Source organism: Rhinolophus sinicus, linkage group LG10, assembly GCF_036562045.2.
Source record: "Rhinolophus sinicus isolate RSC01 linkage group LG10, ASM3656204v1, whole genome shotgun sequence".
Taxonomy (NCBI): Eukaryota; Metazoa; Chordata; class Mammalia; order Chiroptera; family Rhinolophidae; genus Rhinolophus; species Rhinolophus sinicus.
In genome coordinates, this window is record NC_133759.1 from 57300848 (window position 1) to 57322384 (window position 21537).

Here is a 21537-nt window from a genome sequence, read left to right on the forward strand (position 1 = left end):
ATAGGAAGAGAAGTGTGTTAGTAGTAAATTTTTCATAGAAATCAGCCTGCCTTGTGCTTTATACTTTAACAGCATCTGCTCCATAGCTGTGCCTGTATTTGCTGTTCTTTCTCTACTGCTGCAAGTCAAACTTGAAACCCAGTTAAATTTCTAACTCTGGTCTGTTAATCTCCAGTTCCTGACTCCTTAACTCAGTGCTCCTCCCCAAATTAATTTGAATAGTAGCCACATTCCACTTGAAATATATATGTACACATGTGCACAAAAGTATGGAACACACAAACTCCTGTGCTTTTTATAGGAAGATGGTTTAACTGAGTTTTTGTTTCCTGTCTGTAGTATTACGAATGGCTTTTATAAACTGCTGGATGGTAAAGGACAAAGCTCTCCAAATAGTAATCTCATGTAGTGTGTACGTGTTTGCCTGTGTGTGTGTTTAAGTCTGTGATGCTAACGGGTTTCATAGGAGCTTGCTTTCTGAATGGCCATTTTAAAAATGAGGTGAAAACGCCTTGGTGGCAGATGACGCGCAGTGACGTGAAGCCGCAGGAGCCTGACCCTATGACATTTTGAGGAGTCATTGGTTCTCAGTTTATTATAAGTAGAGCTGATTAAGTTCATTGGGAAACAAAGTAAACTACAAATTATGTTGTAAAATTGGTAAAATGCCTGAGATTTTAACACCGACATTTCAAAGCACGTATAATTTTGGAACATCTGGTAAATAATGAGAGTGTAGATTTCTGATTAGCTTTACCCACTGTTCATCCCTTTGCCCCTTTTCTCTTTTTGTAGATCTGAGCAGAATTAAGAAGAAAGAGCTTCCACTGTTACAGCACATGAAGATCCACTGGTAAATCGATCAGGATTTTTGGCCTGCCCTCCAAAGAAAAGGTAACTGCTGTGCCCACACAGCACAGCTGAATAAATGTGCTTCTTCCGATTGTAACAGAGTTTTACCAAAGGATGATAGTTTTTTAAATTTAAGGTATCTGAGTAAGGTTTCAAATTTTAAGCATAACCCTAAATATGATCTTATTAATATGAAATGACAGTGAATGTAAGAGTACAATATTATTAGGTGTCAAAACAAAAACTGCTAAATACTACCCCCCCCCATTCATTAAAATTACAGGAAGACTGGAGATAGGACCCCCCCCCCCACTCTCTCCCCACCCCACACACACACAAATCTGTGTTTATCTTCTCCAAGGAAGCTGCCCAAAGATATGCTCTTGTGTTTCTGTCCAGCTCCACTTTCCCAGCTCCTGTTTTCTTCCCTCCACAAGCAATGCAGGCCAAGCTGTTCAGGGCTGGGCAGGCAGCTCCTTAGCAATTTGTAAAGCAGGCAGGAGTTCTTCAGGCACACTTTCTGGGCCCAGTGCCTTTGCCCAGCCGCCAGATGGCTCTGTGCTCGTGAGCCATCCCAGATCCTTACACAAATAGCAGCCACCATTAATCGGTTTCTCACTACATGTTTGCCATTGTGCATTTACTATTTGGGGAAAAGGGATGGTAAGTTTCACATAATGTGAAAAAGAGGGGAAAATTCCTGGAGGAATTTTTACTTAAAAAACGATTCATCCTCCCATCTACTCCTAAAAGCAATGAGGGGACTTACAAGTTAAGAGGCAGTTTAAGATGAAGGATAAAACTAAACAGAATCTAAACAGGAAAGACCAAAGGAGTTTCAGCCTCTGAAATTAATCAATTTACGTATTTAGGCAACAGATGCAATGCCGCAATCAGGTTTTAGGCAACCCTAGCAAAGATGGAAACATTTTGGACAACATAAACATTCATCTGCAAAGATACTATTCTGCCCCTTACCAGCCAGAAACAGGAGCGTCAGGAAGGATGTGGCAGTTCTGTTCAGGTGTTGAGAAGAACACAGGACTGGGCGGCTCTGAAGTCTCCACCCTCAAAATAGGCCCTGAACATTTTCTGCCCAGAACCGATAGGGCAGCGCTGCGGAGGTGTCCTTCAGGGATATCAAACTCATCACAAAGGATGTCATTCACTGTGGAATATCTGGAAAGGGCCAGAGAAGAGAGAAGCAGGACTTTCTTAGATGGTGGTCAGCAATTGGCAGGGGTGAGATTTGGGGGGAAGAGAGGGAGGAAATGTGACCGAAATGCCAAAAGAGCACGTTAGTCCATAAATGCTTATTGAGCTTCTACTATGTACACAGGGAGTGTCCTTGAGGAGGAAAAGAGAAGAATAGTAGGTGATTTCCACAGACTACAAGTATGACATCCTTTTTGGAATGCTATTCTGATGAAAAGATGAGTGTGATACCAGGCAGTCAATGACAAGGGGTAGGAAAAAAGAAGTGGCACCAACTGAAGTCTGAGGCATGGAATGGGCAAAGGGGAAGAGTGAGGAACTGTCACATTCATGACCAACCTTAAAGGGCAGCCCCTTTTCAGCACCAGTTGATAGTAAGCCCAGTATCCATTCCACAAATATTTGCTGCTTGCCTACCTACATACTGTGCTCTTCGGGGCACCGGGAGTTAATTTGTAAATCACAAGGACAAAAGTTCCTGCCATGTGGCACTTACCTCTTAATGGAAAGTGACAGATAATAGCTAGTGAATGCAACAAGTAAATACATTGTTCCTTATACTAGATGATAATAACTGGTTAGAAATAATAGGTCAGGATGAGGAGAATCAGGAGTGCTGATAAGGGCTTACAATATTAAATAAGGGTGGTCAGGGTAGGATCTTTCGAGAAGGTGAGATCTGAGCATTGAGGGTGAAGGAGTGAACCGTTAAGTTGTCGGGGGGATACAGTGAAAATCCAGTGCAAAGACCTAAAGCAGAAGCCTGTGTGGGTTGTCCAAGCAATAGAAAGAAGGCCAAAGCTGAGTGAGTGGCAGGAGAGTGGTAGGAAATAGGGTCTGACAGGTACAAGGCCAGCGTACACCACCTATAGTCCATCCGGGCCTTGGCTTTTACTCAGGGAGAAGTGGGAGGCCACACGGGAATGTTTTGAGTAGAGGAGTGAGTTGATCTGACTTCTGTTTTTATGAAACCACTTTGAGATACGGTGTAGGGGGCAAGGGTAAAAGCAGTGAGACTAGTTAGACTGTGGTTATTGCAATAACCCAGTCAAGAGATGATGATATGGCCAGACCTTCCAGATTTTTAAGGGAACTGGAACCTTGACTTTAATTATCTTTTTCTTGGGTTTTTCAATGTTAGCAACTAATTTAAGAAAAGAAAACAGTTTGAGTCAACCTAAACAAGTCCGTGGGACTCTGCCATGTGCTGACAATTTGCTATCTTGGGTATAGAAGTAGTGAAGGAATTCAGAAAAGAGAACTTTGGGCTGGGCGAAGTTGAGGAGGGTAAGAGTTGACTTGAAGCTCACATGAAAGCTACTTTGATTCACACTGAAAGAAGGGAAAGATAATGGCATGCAACTATTCCTAATATCCAAAAGGCAGAAACAACCCAAATGTCCATCAACTGATGAATGGATAAAAAACTGGTATAGCCACACAGTGGAATATTATTTGGCCGTAAAGAGTAATAAGTTACAGTTACATCAACATGGATGAGCCTCGAAAACATTATGCTAACTGAAAGAAGCCAGACACGAAAGGTCACATATTGTATGGTTTCAATTATGTGAAATATCCAAAATTGGCAAATCTATTGAGACGGAAGACAGAGGTGGCTTCTTAGGATGGGGAGGAATGGGAGGTGGGGTGTGACTACTAGATGGGGACAGGGTTTCCTTTGGAGGTGATGAAAATGCTCTGGAACCAAATAGTGATAATGGTTATACTGCATTGTGAATGTACTGAATGTCACTAAGTTGGACACTTTAAAATTGTTAAAATGGTAAGTTTTAGGTGATCTGAGTTTTATCTCGATTTTTAAAAAATTGCTTGTAGAAAAACACTTGAGGGATGTGCATTTTATGTCTCCTTTAGCCAGAGTGGAATCTTTGTAAGGGGGAGTGGTGGGTGCTCACGCTATGAAGAGGCTGTTTGGACAGATAGTGAAAGGTATTGAGTGCCGGGCTCGGGAGTTTAGAATCTCTTCTGTTGGCAACAGTGAAATAGAGCAGCGTATACATCCTCCATAAGGAAGAAGGAAACTGAGAGGGTGGTGCTTTAGGAATCCCAGCCTCTGGGTCAAAAGAAAGCTAATCGCCCCTCATTTTATCAGTCTGTGATATTGCTACTCACCTGGTGGAATTTGTGACAATCTCACAAAAGTCTCAAACAAAATTCTTCTTTAAAAAAAAAATCCTTATTATAGTTCCTGTTTATAAAAGTTTGTCATTAAAAAAAATTTAGGTAACTACCATGTTTCCCCGAAAATAAGACCTAACCGGACCATCAGCTCTAATGCGCCTTTTGGAGCAAAAATTAATATAAGACTAGGTCTTATTTTGCTATAATATAAGACTGGGTTTTATCTAACATAATATAAGACCGGGTATATATAAAATTACCACATTGTACACCTTAACTTTACACAATGTTATATGTCAGTTATATCTCAATAAAGCTAGTAAAATTTAAATATTACGTAAATATGTATGTTAATAAAAAGCCCCTTTGCATTGTTTCACTTTCTGCTCCCTATAAAGCCAGTTATCCAGACTGTTTTCTATGCATAGACTTAACATCATTATTGCTGTTCACAAAAATAGGCACATTACTATGCATAGTATTTTACATGTTGCTTTTAAAAAAAGTTTATATCTTGGCTGGGTTTCCACTTCTTTCTTTTGGACTGCTACATTATATGCTATACTTTCATTTGTGAAAAAAAATTGAAAAGCAAATGCCATTTACCTTTATTACAAAGAGGATGAAATATCATAAAATATAAAAGTAGCTAACACTTAATGAGCATCTACTATGTGCCAGGTGCTTTTCTAAACATATTAATTCATTGATTCCTCATAACAACCTGATGAAGTAGATACTGTTATGATCCTCCTTTTACAGAGAACCTAACGGAGGCAGAGGTGAAACATGCCCAGAGTTAGGCCGTGACAGAGATGGGTTCCAGGAACAGCTTTAGTTCCAGCTGATGGCTGTTATGAGGGACTTTGTGGCCAATGGTGTGAGATCTTAGAGATTTTTCAAGAGAAGTCAATCTGGAATTTTGTGTGAAATTTCCCAAGTTTTAATGTTGGCTTAAAAAGAATAGCTTTATTGAAATGTAATTCAAATACCACAGATTTACCCATTTAATAGTTGTTAGTATATTCACAATGTTGCTCAACCATCACCTCTAGGTCCAGCACATTTTCATCACACCCAAAGGAGACCCCATTTCCATTAAGCAGTCACTCTCCGTCTTCCCTTCTCCCTAGATCCTGGAAGCCACTCATCGGCTTTCTGTCTCTATGGATTTGCTTATCCTGGACATTTCATATAAAGGAAATCATATAATACGTCGTCTTTTGTGTCTAGCTTCTTTTACTTGGCTTGTTTGAGGTTCATTTATGTTGTAGCATGTATTAGGACTTCATTCCTTTCAATGGCTGAATAATGTTCTGCTGTGTAGATATACCACATTTTATTTATCCATTCATCAGTAGATGGACACTAGTGCTGCTTCCACCTTTTGGCTGTTGTAAATAATGGTGTGATGAACATTGGTGTACAAGTATCTCTTTGCGTCCCTGCTTTCAATTCTTCTGAGTGGAATTCCACTAAAAGTGGAATTGTTGGATCATGTGGTAATTCTATGTGTAACCTTTTGAGAGACTGTTTTCCACAAGAGCTGCACCGTTTTACATTCCCACCAGCAATGTACAAGGATTCCAGTTCCTCTACATCTTTACCAGCACTTATCATTTTCTGTTGTTTGCTTGTTTTTATTTACTTAATAGCCATCGTGGGTATGTAGTTGTATCTCATTGTAGTTTTGATTTATATTTCTCTACTGATAAAAGATGTTAAGCATCTTTTCATTTGCTTGTTGGTCATTTGTGTGTCTTCTTTGGAGAAGTATCTATGTATATATATTGAGATTCTTTGCCCATGTGGAAAATTGGATTATTTGTCTTTTTTATGTTTTTTGAGTTGTAAGAGTTCTTTGTACATTCCAGATGCAAATCCCTTATCAGATGTGATTTGCACAAATTTTCTCCATTCTGTGGATTGTCTTTTCACTTTCTTGAAGCACAACATTTAATAATTTTAATGGAGTCCAATTCATCAATTTGGCTCTATTTTTTAAGAAATACCCCGTAAGTTGAATTCCAGCTGACTGACCACCCACTTGTGATTGTTGCCCTGCAGCCACTGCCCCCAGAAATGATTTGGGAAAATCCTAATGCTTTGTGAAAAGACCTGTTTTCTGAAGTGGAGAGGAGCAAGCAGCTCTGGAGATTTCTCATCAGGACCAGTTTTGATTCAGTTCACCTTTTCTGCTCCTGAAGTTCCTCCACTTAGAAGAGTTTGGTGGGGAGGAGGATGCGGTAGAAAGTGCAGAAGAGGACCAAGGTCTCTGGTCCTGCGGGGCTTATGTTGATCAAAAGAGAGATTAAAATAGATTGAAGAGGTTAAAATACAAGGTGGAAACTTTGCCTTGAGTCATAGGTGGTGCCATTTAAAATCAGAATGGCCACGGGAGGAGAGTTACTGTGTGTTTTGTTGTATTGGTGGAAAGAGGATGCAAGCCTTTGTGGGTCGGTCTTCCTTTGCGCAGCAGTAGAAACCCAGGTGGGCTGCTGGGTAAGGGTGCACACAGTGTGCGGAAGAGTCAGAGGGCTTGTTTGCTAGATCTGTGACTTTGCCTAGGGCTGGAACTTGGCTGGAGAAAGGGGGAAGAAGGATCACTTTCTTAATATTCCTCATAAAGTAGATACTTCTGTTTTACTCGTTTTATAGACAAGGCAACAGGCACAGAGAGGTTGAAGGATTGCCCCGAGTTATACAGCTAGTAAGTGGTAGAACTGGGATTCAGCCTGGGCAGCTCGGCTCTAGAAGCCGTGCTCGTAACCGCTGGGCCCGTAAGATGTCGACATTGACAGTCGCTTCGGTGAAAGCTGTATCGGTACAAAGGTGATTAGGGAATTATTTTTAACAGTGTGTTTAATTTTGCATTTTATTGCATCTGAGGCTATAACTCTATAATGTAGTCACTCTTTTTATAGGTGAATGTTGGTTCTCCTTTTCCATTCCTTTTCTATAACTTAATCCTTTGTATTTTTTAAAAGCTATTTTACCTGAAAGCTTTAAATGAAGATTTTAAATCAACTTTGTTAATAGTTTAAAATTACAGGCAGTATTGAATTCCTAGAAACATTTGGGCATTATTCAATTTGAAGTTAAACAATTTATTACCTTTTATGTGTGTATTTTTAAATTTTTCTCTTTGAAACAGTTTGCTGTTACTGGTGAATATTTCTTTGGGAGCATTTGTACACACATATGATTAAGAAAACAAACTAAAAATTCAAAGCTTTGAACTTCTTGGCAAATGGTACAGTTTGTAGAATGAATGCAGGTACAGGTTAAGTCTTTAAAAAGATAATTACCTTCATCTTTAAATCTCCACTTTTGCAACTATTCATATTATTCCTAATTTTGCACTTGATAGCCAGCAATTCCAGCCGCTGAGCTGATAAATTCAATTTCCTCCCTCCCCTGTTCTCCAGACCCTGCTGGAATACTGGCTGTAAGGTACAGTATTTCACTAGACGGAGTCCAGTTAAGGCAAGGCCCTGCCTGCCATACCACACATGCAGATGAGCCCTGGCTCTGTCTGGAGAAGAAAGAAGGAAAGAGGTGTGGTCAGAGGAGGGAGAGGGGATAGGAACATTGGCTCAGCCCGTTTTTGGAGGAAATAAAGAAACCAAAGTCAACACATTCCAAATTCAGTGGATCTGAGTTTCTTGTTACTCAAATGAAGGCAGTCCTTTAGGGTTGATAATGGAGAATCTCTGTCACCAACCCTGTAATTTGCAGATAAATATACTGTAGCTGCTGGTTTTCAAGTTTATTAAAATGTTGTATTGGGACCAGTGGTTTTTTTCTAAGTAAAAGGCTGGTTGTGTGGGGTCTTGCATCTTAGAAAATTTTTGGAAAGTTTCATCCATTTTACATTAAGCATGATTTAAAGACTGGAGAGATCAACTTTTTTTTTTTTTTTTTTTTTTTTACGTAGTGATGTCTTTGGAGTTTGGACAAAGCATTTTACAAGTGAATCTGTTGTGCAAAGAATCATTCTTGTAAAGAGAGACCTTGTTACCCTTGGCACCTACTGGGAACATCCCTAAATTTGGATGGTGAAGTAAGGCCATATTTTAAATACATCCCTGGAAGGGATGAAATGCTCAGAACTTGGCAGCGTTTCTCTTCTGACGGCCTAGTTCTTAAGCCACAAACAATCTAATTGGTGGTGACAGCTTTTTCCATAAGAGCATTTTGATGAATTAAATGTTTTCCCCTACTTCTCTTCTCATGTCCTCAGCGAAATGACTGTGTTCAGCCTGGCGCCTAGCAGAGTGCGTGGTGTGTGAGAAGCCATCAGGGACAGTTTGATAAATTGAGTCCTTGTTACTCAGACCTTATAAAACATCATTATCTGTACAGACAGATCCTGAAGATCCTCAGAGCTCCAACACATCACGAGAGCCACACCGAGGAAAACTGACAGACAGCATACAAGGCACACTGCTGTATTAAAATAACTCAATGAATATAAGTTGTATTTGGTCATTTTCCTTTTATATTTTTGAGGGTAGAAGAGGAATATTTAGGTAAGAAGTGATCAGGTTCTTTATTATGGCCTGGTAGGTAAAACCAAGTGTTTGAGTTTCTATTGTACCTGTTTCCCTGAAAATAAGACCGGGCCTTATATTAATTTTTGCTCCAAAAGATGCATTAGGGTGTATTTTCAGGGGATGTCCTATTTTTTCATGTACAACAACCTACATTTATTCAAATACAGGCATGTCATCTTCTGGAACATAGTCATAATGTACTAAATAGGTCCATCTGGCTGACGATCTTAACTGGGGCTTATTTTCGGGGTAGGTCTTATTTTCGGGGTTACACGGTACCCTTGTTTATAGACAATGTCCTTTGTATAGGAGCACTTTTTAAATGTTGCCCAAATTGGAGTGTCAGAACACTGTACTTTCTCATCTAGCAATTTTGACTTTTGTTGGTGACTCATTCAAACCATTGGGAACCCCAGACCAACTATGGATATCAGAAACTGCCTAATCTAGAAAGGGTTAGAACTTGTGGATGAAGAGTGTGGTGAAATGTATTGGCGTAGCACAAGAAATTGTTGGGGAGATATCAGGAATTGCCTCTCATTCTCTCGGTCCTCACATCTTCATCAACTTGGTAATAAATTTCTCAGATAAGCATTGATCTGAATGGCTCAGTTTGATGTAGGATACCTATTTATAACGTTTGCTTTATGTTAAACTTTGTAGCACGTGCTTTCCATGGATCTTTTCATGTAATCCTCAGAAGAAGCCTGGCATTATCTTCGTTTTACAGATTAGGAAACTGTGCTGCAGATAAATTACGTAACTTGCTCAGGTTACACAGCTTGCAAGTGGAAGAGCCAGTATATGAACCCAGGAAAAATTCATAGGGACTGGCTCCAGAGCTCTCCCTCATTTTCCTTATCTGTAAATTTTAAGTAATACAAACTTCTACCATACACAATTGTGGATATTAATTGAGGTAATGCAGTAAGGTACCTATGGCAATCCTGGGTACCTAGTAGGCGCTCAATAATTGCTAACTGCAATTAGTAATAATTTCTCTTAAAACTATCGTAATGCTAACTTAGGATACTTAGTGTTTTTCATTTTAGCCTTGTTGTGTTTTCTTTATTAATGAGCCAATCAAAAATTTTGAAGGAAAAACCAAAGAGGTAGCAAAGCAGGGATAAGGACAGAAGTTGAAGTATGATAAATTGCCATATTGACCCCCATTGGCTAGAAGTCATTTTAGTGAATCTTGAAGTATTTTCACAGGGGAATCAACTATTGAAAAAGTATTTTCAAAGGGGGGAGTCAAGTTGAAGAAGTGGGACTGTACTTGATGTTTGCCATTCTTCCCCTATTTTCCTTCTCACCCTGTACTCTCGGAGAACAGAGGGCTGTACTCAATAGACAAACTCCCTTTGGTATCTATATAGCTGGGTGGCTCTAACCTTTGCTTTTAAATGGCAGCTCCAAAGGCTGTTAAAATTCAATTTTTCATGTATGTTAAATGTGGAATTACAAAATTCGAAGTAATTCATAAACTCTGTCCTTTAATCTAGGAAAACAGACAAACAAGTTGGATGCATTTATGTAACTGCAGTTTTTCAGTGATTTGGGATGAAAGAAAAATTAAAAGTCTGCATTAGGGACAGCCAAGATTGAGGTCCTATGTTAAGAGTTAGGAACCCTGTTGTAACCAAGGGAATTCCATGTTTTACCTGTGAATTTTTCTCATTGGTACTCTTATTAGTTAAAGCTCTGAAATTATTTTTTATCCTTTCAATCGTTTCTACAATTTTTTGATTATTTTGTTTTTACTACTAATAAGGACCGGAAGCATCCATAGTTTTCACATTTTGAAACTTCCGTCTTCATGCAATCCAGAAAAAAAATTACACACTTATTTCTAAATCTATGAAAAATAAAAAATTCACATTTATTTCCTAAAGCTTTTAAATTTTGAACCTAAACCAAACCCTTTCTACAAGAGCCCTGTGTTACGTTTAGGTTGCAATAACATTTCTTTACTCATTTTCACTCTTAAACATTTTTGTTTCTGCAAGTTGGACTTTGTTTCTGTAGCAGAGAACTTGGTCACCTCTATCATACCAAATGTCCTAGATAAAAAACATGAATAAACTTGCTTCCTCCCCACCTAGAGAAAGCACCTGTAAGCAAGCAGCCAAAACACACGTGCCACAGGAATGCTGATATTGCTGCTATGCGAAATATGATGATCAAAATCCTTGTTTGTCTCAGGCGTCAGACTTTTCACATCTTTATATGCTCTAGTTCATTAAGTAGCCTTTTATTTTACCATCTTTTTTACCAATCACAAGCAAAAGCTTTGGGCACTGTGTGTGTGTGGGTGGGTGGGTGGGTGTGGGTGGGGGCGGGGGGTTGCTAAGTTTTGTGGGTTGTGCTTGATTTAGTGAACTAAATGTGACAGAAAACAGTGTTTTCTGAACACATTTTCTAGGAATGCTTTACATTGCTCTAAGCCCTGGGTTCCCGCTTTGCCCAAGCGAAGGCAATCAAAAAGAGGGAAAGACTAATAACTCGAATTAAAAATGAATCAATTTTTAAATGGCACGATTTTTTTTTTCCGGGGTGAATGAATCACTTCCAGGAGCAATGGAAGGGGAAATAGAGAAATTTGGGGTAGTGTCTCCAAAACATGTGAAGGGATTCGCCTCAGTGTCTCCTCCGTTCCACCTGACACTGATTTCTGCTGTCCTGTTTTGGACAAGAAGTTCAAGTGCCGCTGTGACCTCCAGGAGTGGGCATCGGGTTAACTCCCGGCCTCGGGCAAGGTACCTGGGAGGGCACCTGGGCCGCATTTCCTTGCCTGCCGGTGGTTTCCTACAAGCCTGGCGTCCGCTCGTCGACGGCTTCCCATTCATGCTTTTGACAGCTGCGCGGCCACCCGCAAGCGGAGAGCTTAGTGCTTCTTGCGCCAGCCCCTGCGCCCCTTGGTCGGGACCCAACGAGGGCCCGACGGCAGCGACAGGCACTGGTGCCCCGGGGTCGGCCGCCTGGATTCTCCCTTGGTGGCTGCGTTTCCGACTTCGCCCTGGCTCCACTCCGGGGGCTTGACGTGCAAACTTCGCCGGAGCGAGCTAAGAGGGAGGGACCGGCGAGGGGGAGGAGGCAGCGGGAGGCGCCTCCGCTTAAGGGAGCCGGCCGGGCGCCGCCGCTCGGACGGACGCGCGGACGGAAGGAAGGAGCGGGGGCCGCCGGGCCCGGCCCGGGGATGCGAGCGGCCTCAGGGTGGGCAGCCCGAGAGCTGGGGGTGCGTTTCGGGCCTCCCTGCCACGGGCAGCCGTGGCGGGGCGGGGGCGGGGGCAGCCCCGGGCGCCGGCCTCCGTGCTGGTTCTCCGCGGCATCGGCAGGCAGGGAACCCTGCGCCGCGGTGGCGGGCCGCTGGTGGCTCGTCCCCTCCCCCGAGGGGCCGCGGGAGTCGAAAGCGAAAGCGAGCCCTTGCGGCGGACTTTGCGCCCGGGGCGGGGGGTGGCCCGGGAGGAGGCAGGCTGGGGGGCTGGGCGGTCGGGGGGCGCTGTCAGCGCGCCCCACCCGGCCCGCGGGCCGCGCACGCCGCCGGAACTCCCCGGCGCCTCCTTAAAAGCGGCCCCCGCGCGACTCTTTTCCCCCTTTTTGTTACATTGTAGGAGCGGAAAGAATGTCGGAGCGGGCCGCGGATGACGTCAGGGGGGAGCCGCGCCGAGCGGCGGCGGCGGCGGCGGGCGGAGCAGCGGCCGCCCGGCAGCAGCAGCAGCAGCAGCCCTCGCAGCCCCAGCGGCAGCAGCCGCCGCCGCGGCGCCTACGGCCGGAGGACTGCGGCCCCGGCGCCGCCTCCACCTCGGCCGCCGCTGCAATGGCGACCGTCGGGGAGCGCAGGCCCCTGCCCAGTCCCGAAGCGATGCTGGGACAGTCGTGGAATCTGTGGGTCGAGGCTTCCAAACTTCCTGGGAAGGACGGTGAGTGTCCACACCTTCCTCTTCCCCACGCCCCTGGCTCTCCCATCCTCACCTGTCTCCTCCCCTCCCCCCGTCCTGTGACCAGCCCCCTCGGGGGTCAGAGATGCTATCGCTCGGTTGGGGAACGCAGAGGTGCCCGCACCTACTCAGTGCGTGCGTGAGCGTGCGTCACACTCCCGGCCACTGACCTGCCTCTCCCCTCCTCCTGTGTGTGTGTATCTCCTAGGCACGGAATTGGACGAAAGTTTCAAGGAGTTTGGGAAAAACCGCGAAGTCATGGGGCTCTGTCGCGAAGGTGAGTCCAGCCCCCTGAAGGAGTTTATGCAAACCCTGGGGGAAGTTTTCTTGCTGGCTTCACCAGGGCGGGGAACTTTCGCCCACCTTACCCACCTTGCCGGAGGAGGAAGAAGCGGGCGGACACAGCATTTGGAAAATCTGGCATCCGGGGGCTTCCTGTGATGGGGAGCATCCTAGAACCCTTCCGTGGAGGCCTGGCCTGGTGCCGCATGAGCAGCGTGGCTCAGTGATGAGCCCTGGGCCCTGCGTTGGGTTCAGGTCTGACCCCTTTAGGAAGAAACAGGAGTGGAGAAAGGAGTGCTCGGCTTCTGAAAGCATTTCCACAAATGCTTTACAGGGCGCTGGAAAGGAAACCTTGCCACCTGGAATTTTCTGCTGGCGATCAAAATGAATCTTGAACTTAAAAACAAAAACATGACGCCTTGCCTGTGCAGCCTTATATTTATGGAATTTAAGTTGCAAAGGTTCAACAGGATCATCACAACTGAGGAGCAGTTGGTCAGATTTTTTTGTGAGCTGCCAAGATCAGGGAGGGGGAAAGGCCAGAACTTTATATGGTGAAACAAGCCTTTAGTGCCTTAAAGGTGAAATCGGAGTCCAATTATGAGTCAGTTTTTAATACAACTTGTCTGGTAGAAGGATACTCCAGGGAAATGCCTATAGCTAAAGGTATGCCTTGTCAGGTCAGCTGTCTGGAAAGTGAGACCTCCTTCAGATTTTCTTTTTCCTTGAATGGTCGGTCAACCTTTGCTGTCTAATGCCTCTGCACGTTGGTCAGAAAGGACTTCTGGAGGCCAGTCAACTTTAGGTTCATTTCTAGTAATTTTTTTCTGTGGTACTATGGGCAAGGCATTGATTGAAGTTTGGTATCCAAAATATTGAGTGTAGATTCCTCTATGCAACTTTATTTCTCACGTGTAGCCATTTATTCTGGCATAGTTGTTGTTTGGGGCCCAAGAATAGGTAGAGCTTTGGCGAGTAGAACATATTAAAGTCCAGAATTGGCCCATTATTCCTGTCTTCGCATGTATTTCTTGTTTTTAGTGCCTGTCTTTTCTTCACATTCACTGTTTCGGTTTTTTGAATTGGCCACTTGTTGGCCTCTTGGCACTAGGAGAAAGAATAATTCCATTGGCAGCTCTCTGAGAGCTTCCAATTGGAACAGATTATAGAGCAAATTAGTTGATTTTGAAAATGAGAATTGCTGTTTGAGAGCAAAGGAAAGAGGGAAAGCACAGGACTTGCTGGCGATGTTGCAATAGGAAAAGTCAGTTGTTAGTCCGGTTTTAGTGTTGAATTGGCAGCCTGCCTGGACTTAAAAAATTAAAATCACTAGGTGGCAACTCTCATAGGAAGCAGTTGCAGTGGAGCTTTAGAAGACCTGACCCGCTCTCGTTCTTAGTTTTCATTCTCTGGGTGTGGATACATTTCCCATAAAGGGTGTCTAAGTCTGTATGAAAACTGTGCTAATTATTGGTAATTTCCCTGTAGAGGTTAAGTGTATTAGTGTTTCACTGGGCAACTTGGTCTGGACTGAGACCCAGTTAATTTAGTGGCCTGGACCCAGTTTTTGCTGTATTTGTTATTTTCTTTTGGGACATATTCATTAGCAGGTTTTACCATGAAGATCTAAGACCTCTTAACTACCTTCTTGATGCGCAAAAGGGTCATGGATTTGGTTCTGTGTGCTTCTGACCTATCAGATTATTAGTGATTGTTAGGGGTGCCATTTTTAACACGTTGCGTACGGCGGGGTTTAAATCCCTCATACCCCTCTGTTCCGGCAGGTTTTTAAAAGAAACTACTTTAAAATGCACTCTTCTCTTTAAAGCGTAAATGCTTCTATGTCATTTATTATTTTTCTATGGAATTTTTTAGGAGTTACTCACCTATGATGTTAATAATCCCTCCTGGTGTGATACTGCAGAAAGCAGCTTCCTTTGTTATTAACGAAACACAAATAATTCAATAAAATGTGCAAAGTAAAAAGAGTCAACAGTAAAAACGAGAATTCTCGTTATCCGTCCTTAACGCATGGCTCAGAAAAAAACACGAAGATTCTCGTGATCCGTACGCAGTGTGTTAAAAGTTGTTCTAACCATTCAGAAGATGCTGAGGTGGCCAGGTCATCTGAAACTCTGCCTGCCTGGTTTGAGTAGAGACTGAAGTTTTTAATTCAGTCAGTTCTCGATTCATTTGTGACTGGATTTTTCTGGGACAGCTTTAAAATCCAATCAGGAGAAGGTTCAGCACTCACGCAGTGGGTCTTTGTTTTCATACCAAACAGTTTTTGTCAGGCTGCTAGGAAATGAAAATGCATTTTTAAAAGTATCAAAAATTATTAGACAGTTATCCTTTATCTTTGCTTATGATTATCTCCTACCAAGAAAAGGTGTTTTGGAATTACATCCCTACTAAATTTCTCTTGCCAGTGAGATTAAGTTGAAAATATATTTGTAAGTAAATTGATCATATGAATGAAGTACTAAAAGTCCAAAACTTTGCATTTTGGAAGATGGCTAGGAATGTGGACTAGACTTCTTGACTTCTTCTCCAGTTCATGATTGCAGAGCTAGGGGTTAGAATCCTGAGTGAGAGAGAAGGTTGCTTAACTTTGAATTAGTTATTTCACCTCTCAGAATCTAGCTTTCCTTCTTTGTAAAAGGAGACGATAATACCTACTTCCCAAGGTGGGCGTAGGGATTGAAATTAAGTTAGGTTAGATACCGTATTGAAAATGACTGTACGTACTAATACCTTTCAGCCCTTTCAACTGCTGATAATCTGAGACCTGATTTCCTAATTTGTTTTTATCTAGGTCAGGGGTTTTTAACCTGGGACTTGAATGGGCTTTAGGGGATCATAGTTCCCCTGAAATTGTGTGCAAAGCACTGTATGTATGTCCGCTTTTTAGGGCAAGTGTTCACAGCTTCTCTTCGATGCTCAAGGATCCTTCACATATCTTCACCCCCCAAATTCAAAACTGCTAAGCTAAGATCTCTCTGTTCTCTCTTTTTCTTCTTGTAGCTTATTTTGTTCAAGTCCCTCTGGCAAGATTGCCCTAGGGTTAGTGCTGTGGAAGAGGTTGGAATTATTGATTAATATGGAAGTGAGATTATTTGTGGTTTAGTTGATGTATCATTCCCTCTTCCTATTAGCATAGGTAGACAGATATTAGGATAAAATTTCAGTTATCTTTCAGAGGTCAGTCTGTTTTTCATCTGCGTCCTCATACTTTTATTTCCTTGTTTTCTGTAATTTGTAACAGTTGATCGCACAGTTGATTTTAGTGGGAAAAAACTGATAATTTTGACGTTCAAATGGCTAAACTCAAAAGACGAATTACCTTTTTTCTAGGTGATTTGTGAAATTTTAGAGTTCACAAAATTATGTTTAGATGAAATTGATTGGAATGAGTAACTGATTAAGGTTTCTGTATTAGTGCCTGAAGATGTAGGGAGCCTTTAAAAATGAAAACATTAAATGCCTTAATTTCATGGCAAATTAAAATAATATATATGGTGTCCTTGTGGGAGTTAAACTTGTAACTGGAAAATGATATTTTCTTTGGGATGCTATCCCTACTTTCTCTTAACCCTGTTGTACAATATTGAAAGTACCCCGTCCTTCCCCTTTCTCCAAACACTCTGTCACCATGGTAGCGTGTATTACTTGACGGCCTTTCGTAGAGTGGAAGCTCCCAGATGACAGGGGCATGGCTGATGGAGATATGTTTAGCTTCTGCACAGTGTTTGTGCTTAGTAAATATTTGCCCCCAAAATGAATTAATTGGGCTATCAGAAAGATTGAACGGAGTCACTGAAAGATGAGGGGTTCAAGTGACCAATTTTCAAAGGTACGATTCTCCGGGGAGGTGTGCCTTATGGCTCCAAGGGAGGCCAGAGGCTGTCTTTCAGCACCTCCTATTGCTTTGTTCTGAGTTTAGCACTCCATTTACACTTTCCAGAAAGAGTGCAGACAGGACATCACCTCTCTTATCTCTGATATTCAGGCAAGGGAGGAGGATGGCAACCCGGTATGATATCCACACTTGATGACAGGTGATTTTTCTGTCATAATAACAGGGCCATAAGTGAGCCTAAGGCAAGACGGAAAAGAGGTTGGTTGGCACCAACAGGCGGCTAGGGTTAAAAAAAAAGACTAGGAAGGTGGGTAGCCGCGATCAACACAGATTGAGTCAACATAACAATACCAACTTTTCTTTCCTAGGGAAAAAAATAGTTCATAGTTCACTGAAAATAAATAGGTGTTTGTGTGAAGTACTGTTAAAGTAACTAAACGCTCTCCCTGCAGTAAAGAACATTTTTACTTTTCTTTAGGGTTTCTCTTGTTTTTTCCCCCCCAACTTTTCGCATGGACAATTTGAAATATACAAAAGTAGAGCAAATATTTTAATGAGCCAGCCTCATTGTGTCTGCCGTACAGCTTCAACAACCAAGCCATGGCCCAATCTTACATCGTCTCTATCCCACTCCCCGCACTGAATCAGTTTGAAGCACGTCTCAGACATATCATTTCTTCTGGTTTCTTTTTTTATGTTTCCACGGACTTCAGCTTGTCTCCTGCAAAATGGAGCGTTAAAGTGCTCCGCACCTTCTTTTGAGGTCAGCCAGGCTGCCTGTCTCATCTCCCCCATGGGTGTTTAGGGTCCTGCAGGTGGCCATGCATGTAGTCAGCCTACATCTCAAGTGGAGGTTGAAACGAAGCCCCCGACAGGAATCAGTGCTATCCAGGTTCACTGGTCAAAATCGCATTAGTACACATGGAAGGAGTAATCAGGCGAGTGGGTTGCAGGCTGCTCAAACTTGATGCTCCCGGGATGAGCATTAGGGCTGCAGTGACGGGGGCAGCATCCTTGCCGACAGTTCCTGTATGTAACTTTGCTTGTACAGTCTGCACTAACACAGGAGTGAAAGAGCCCCTGAAAACCTAGAGAGACGCTGACTCCTATAGTAGGAAGTCTTTCTGATTGTGGCACCTTGGCTGTTTTAATGCAAGCGACAGCCTGTGGGCCAAATCCTGCTTGCAGACTAGCTAAGAATAGTTTTTACATTGTTCAATGGTTGGAATAAAATCTCAAAAGAAGATGATTATTCCATGACATGTGAACAATATATGAAATTCTGATCTCACTGTCCATAAGTAACATTTCATTCGACACAGCCACTGCCATTCATTTACCTAGTGCCTGCGGCTGCTGTCTCCATGGGATGGGTAGCAGAGCTGAGTAGGTGCTACAGAACATACAGCCCACGAAGTCCAAAACTCACTGTCTGTCTCGTTACAAAAAATGCTTGCTGTTCTTATCCTGATGGGTTCCTTGGGTAATGAAGGGAAATTCATTCTACAGAATGTGATTCTCGGACTCTGAACTTTCTGTTTTGAGAGGGTGAATCTTCAAAATAGTAAAACCCACTATTCTTAAACCAAAAGTTTATTCAGTATTGAAGAAATAATGTTGAGCTAGAAGTGAATATATGGACAGAGAAACAGTTTTGTGTAAGAAGGTACCTGTCCTTGTTTGCTGTTGTCATTCACTGCCACTCCTCTAGGGCATATACCTGTTTCAGGGCAATTCAGATACAGAGCAGTGCAGAGCTGTTACTGCCCCAGCGTCCAACAGCCTTGGACTCAGGATGGTGCTTGGCTTCTATTAAGTCCCTGGATGGTATGTAAATATTCTAGTGAAAGAATCTATAACTTGTATGGGATATTTGAAAGGTTGCCTGATTCACGTTCTTCATAATTTCTGACCTTGAGCTGGCTCAGAGAAAGGGAAACCCTGTTGGAGGTCTTGGGGGTTATAAGGTGGATTCACCAGGAAACATCTGCATTTTGATTGATGAAGAGGGCACACAGTGCCCTTAGATCACACATCTTTGTGATTTTGTACTTGCTGAAAAGTGCAACACCTGGCACAATCCATGCTGAATTCCTCAACCCTCCAGACTTCACGTTGCTGGAAACTATGCTTGTTACCTGTAATAGGATGCGATTCCCGAGTTGTACTCCATGTAGTTTGATTGGTTCTTGTAAACTCTGATCTCAGGAGGGAAGCACAAGGAGTTTACGCGTCATTATTGAGTAGGACTTACATCGAATGTCGTCTCATTTCTTCCTTATAAGGACATCCTGCTCCCTCATGTCCTCATCTGACAATGTACCTCTGTGTATGTGGACACTTCCAGCTCCGGGAGAACTTTTACTGAGTGCCAGCACAGTTTTACTTTCTGGAATCTTCACAGCAATCCTTTCATCTAGGTGTTACCGTTATCCCCATTTTACAGAGGAGGAGACTGAGACTCCGAGGAGTAGAGTACCTCAGTGAGATCACAAAGCGTGTAAGAGGCCCTATAACCCAGAGCTGCCTAACTCCGCAGCACATGTGCCTAACCTCTGCTGTGCCGAGCCCATTCCAGAAGGTGCACGTGCTTCTCATGAACTTGAGCAGGTTGCGTGACCTTTGTTATTCTATCCTCGGCTATGCATACTGACCTTTACCAAAAAAAAAAAAAAAAAAAAGTTTTTAAGTAAAAATATCAGCGCCTTTTCCTTGCTGTGTCTTTCAACAGTCTGTATGTTGTATTTAGCAGTTCTTTTAGAAAATCTTTTCTTTGAGGGGGAGGGGAAGCATGCAGTTTCTGTTGGAAGTAATTGGCTTTTAAAAAAAGATTAAATGAAAGCTAAGGTTGTAGCAGATAGCAAACAGTCATCTGGGATTTGTGCCATTAAAACAATCCTTTAAAAAAAGAGAAGTGAAATTTCACTATTTAAATGGCATTTCAATGCAAGATTGCTTTTAATCACATTGATATTCAAAGTTTATGGCAGTGTTTCTAATAAATGTGCCCCTCTGATTATTAAAGTATTTTTTGATTGAAGTTCTAAGGAGAAAAAGAAGCCTGTTAGTAGACTGAACAGTTGGAGTTACTGTACTTCCGAGCGAAAGGCAGAGGATTACGTTTATATTCATCTTGTGCAGCAGGGATTATTACAAAGGAGCAAGAGAAGGAGAAGAATGGGTTTTTGCATTTCAGGCACTCATAATATAAAACGAGATTAAGTGTTCTTATTCTTTGTAATAAAGACCCTGCTTACTTGAAATGCTTTTTCTCTTCTATGTAAGCTGGTGGTAAGAAAAAGTAATAGTTCATTATCAATTAGATTCACAATCTTAAAACAGAAAATACTCCCCTCCCAGATTATACAGATGTGTTACACAATCCTGAATTCTAATAATGCAGTAGGAAAAAAAAAGAAAGAAAAAGAAGAATGCTTTTAGTCAGTGGTTCTTAGGTGTTTATATTTTAAGCCAGAAAGTTTCTGCAATAAACTGAGGACCAAACATAGGGTTGCCAGCATTTTATAATATGTATAATTAGATACATATATAATTCTTACCGCCATAAAAGTGTGAGGGCCATTATTTTGAATAAAGGACAGTCCTTTAATTTTGAAGAAAGTTTAGGTTTAGGGAAGACTTATTGCACTATCCTTATTTCTCTCTCTTTTCCTTTTTTTTTTTTTTGGACTTTCTGGAGATAAGTATGTATTTCGGTGTTTGAGAACCACTGCTTTAAATCAACTTCCTAAAGCACCTTCCACGCAACCTTGCTTCTGTGTGTTATTAGTAGGTGTCATGCAGAAAAGGGGTCCTATGTGCTAAGTCTGCAAAAGGCAACTTGAAGAGGGAGGCAGTACTAGAAACTCCGGTTCTGGAATTAGATGGGTTCAGATCTCCTCTCTAGTAGGTAAATGACTTAAGGGAAATTCCATAGCTTTGCTAAGCCTCAGTTAACTTACCTGTAAAATGGGCATAGTGGTGGTTCCTTATAGTGGTGGGGAGGATTAAATGGTATAATGCAGGTCCAGCACTTTGTACAGTGTCTAGCAGAGTAACTATTCAGTAAATGTGAGTTGCTAATGTTGTTATTTTATCAATGAGAATACAGTGTCCTGAGCAGGCCTCTAATCAAGGGGGCAGCCAGGACTCTTGGGAGCAGCAGGAAGTGAAATGCCAGTTTCCTTTTAGCAGGCAATATGTAGGCAGTGAGAGGAAACCTCAGCGTGCTCAGGATAATAGACAGTAGTACATGAACCCCAGTTTCAGACTTTCTTGGACTTAGTAAAAAGGAGAAGTGGGAGTCGACATTTCTTGTTTCCTCCTTTAGTCGTCTGTTTACTCACAGAGAGAAGCCCGATGTGGGTCTTTCCCTTCCCCGTGCTTGTGCAGAGCTGTGCTTGCACCTGTTCTGCAAGCCTGTAGTTTGTGTTTCTTTAGAGAGCTTCTTGTAGTGTTTTACAAACCTTTTTTTCCCGGACAGGAAAGGTAAATTACAGCCAACAGAATACAGTCATTCTTTCTAAGTTGGGGCTTGGATCAGAGATAACTGAGGCTACGATTACATGGCTTTATGTATGCCTGGTCGTAGTCACGGGTTTTCTGTCTGAGGAGGGAATTTAGAAAATTGCCTTTTCAATTCTTGGAAATTTCCATTTTAACTTGAAGCAGTTCTCCATTTTAGTTA

General features: G+C 42.4%; 1 protein-coding gene across 6 annotated transcripts in view; it reads left to right on the top strand.

The window, feature by feature from the left end:
• ATXN7 (ataxin 7) overlaps positions 1 to 21537 on the top strand; it is a 128699-nt gene that overhangs the window by 28019 nt on the left and 79143 nt on the right. For 4 of the 6 annotated variants that reach the window (XM_074313234.1, XM_074313230.1, XM_074313233.1 and 1 more), the window contains exons 2-4: positions 796 to 894; positions 12383 to 12691; positions 12918 to 12986. In XM_074313234.1, coding sequence (XP_074169335.1) covers positions 12394 to 12691; positions 12918 to 12986 — 367 coding nt within the window. In that variant the 5' untranslated portion in view covers positions 796 to 894; positions 12383 to 12393. Of the gene's footprint in view, positions 1 to 795; positions 895 to 11856; positions 12007 to 12382; positions 12692 to 12917; positions 12987 to 21537 lie in introns of those variants that run through there. The other 2 variants (XM_074313231.1, XM_019728356.2) reach the window with 2 other exon arrangements.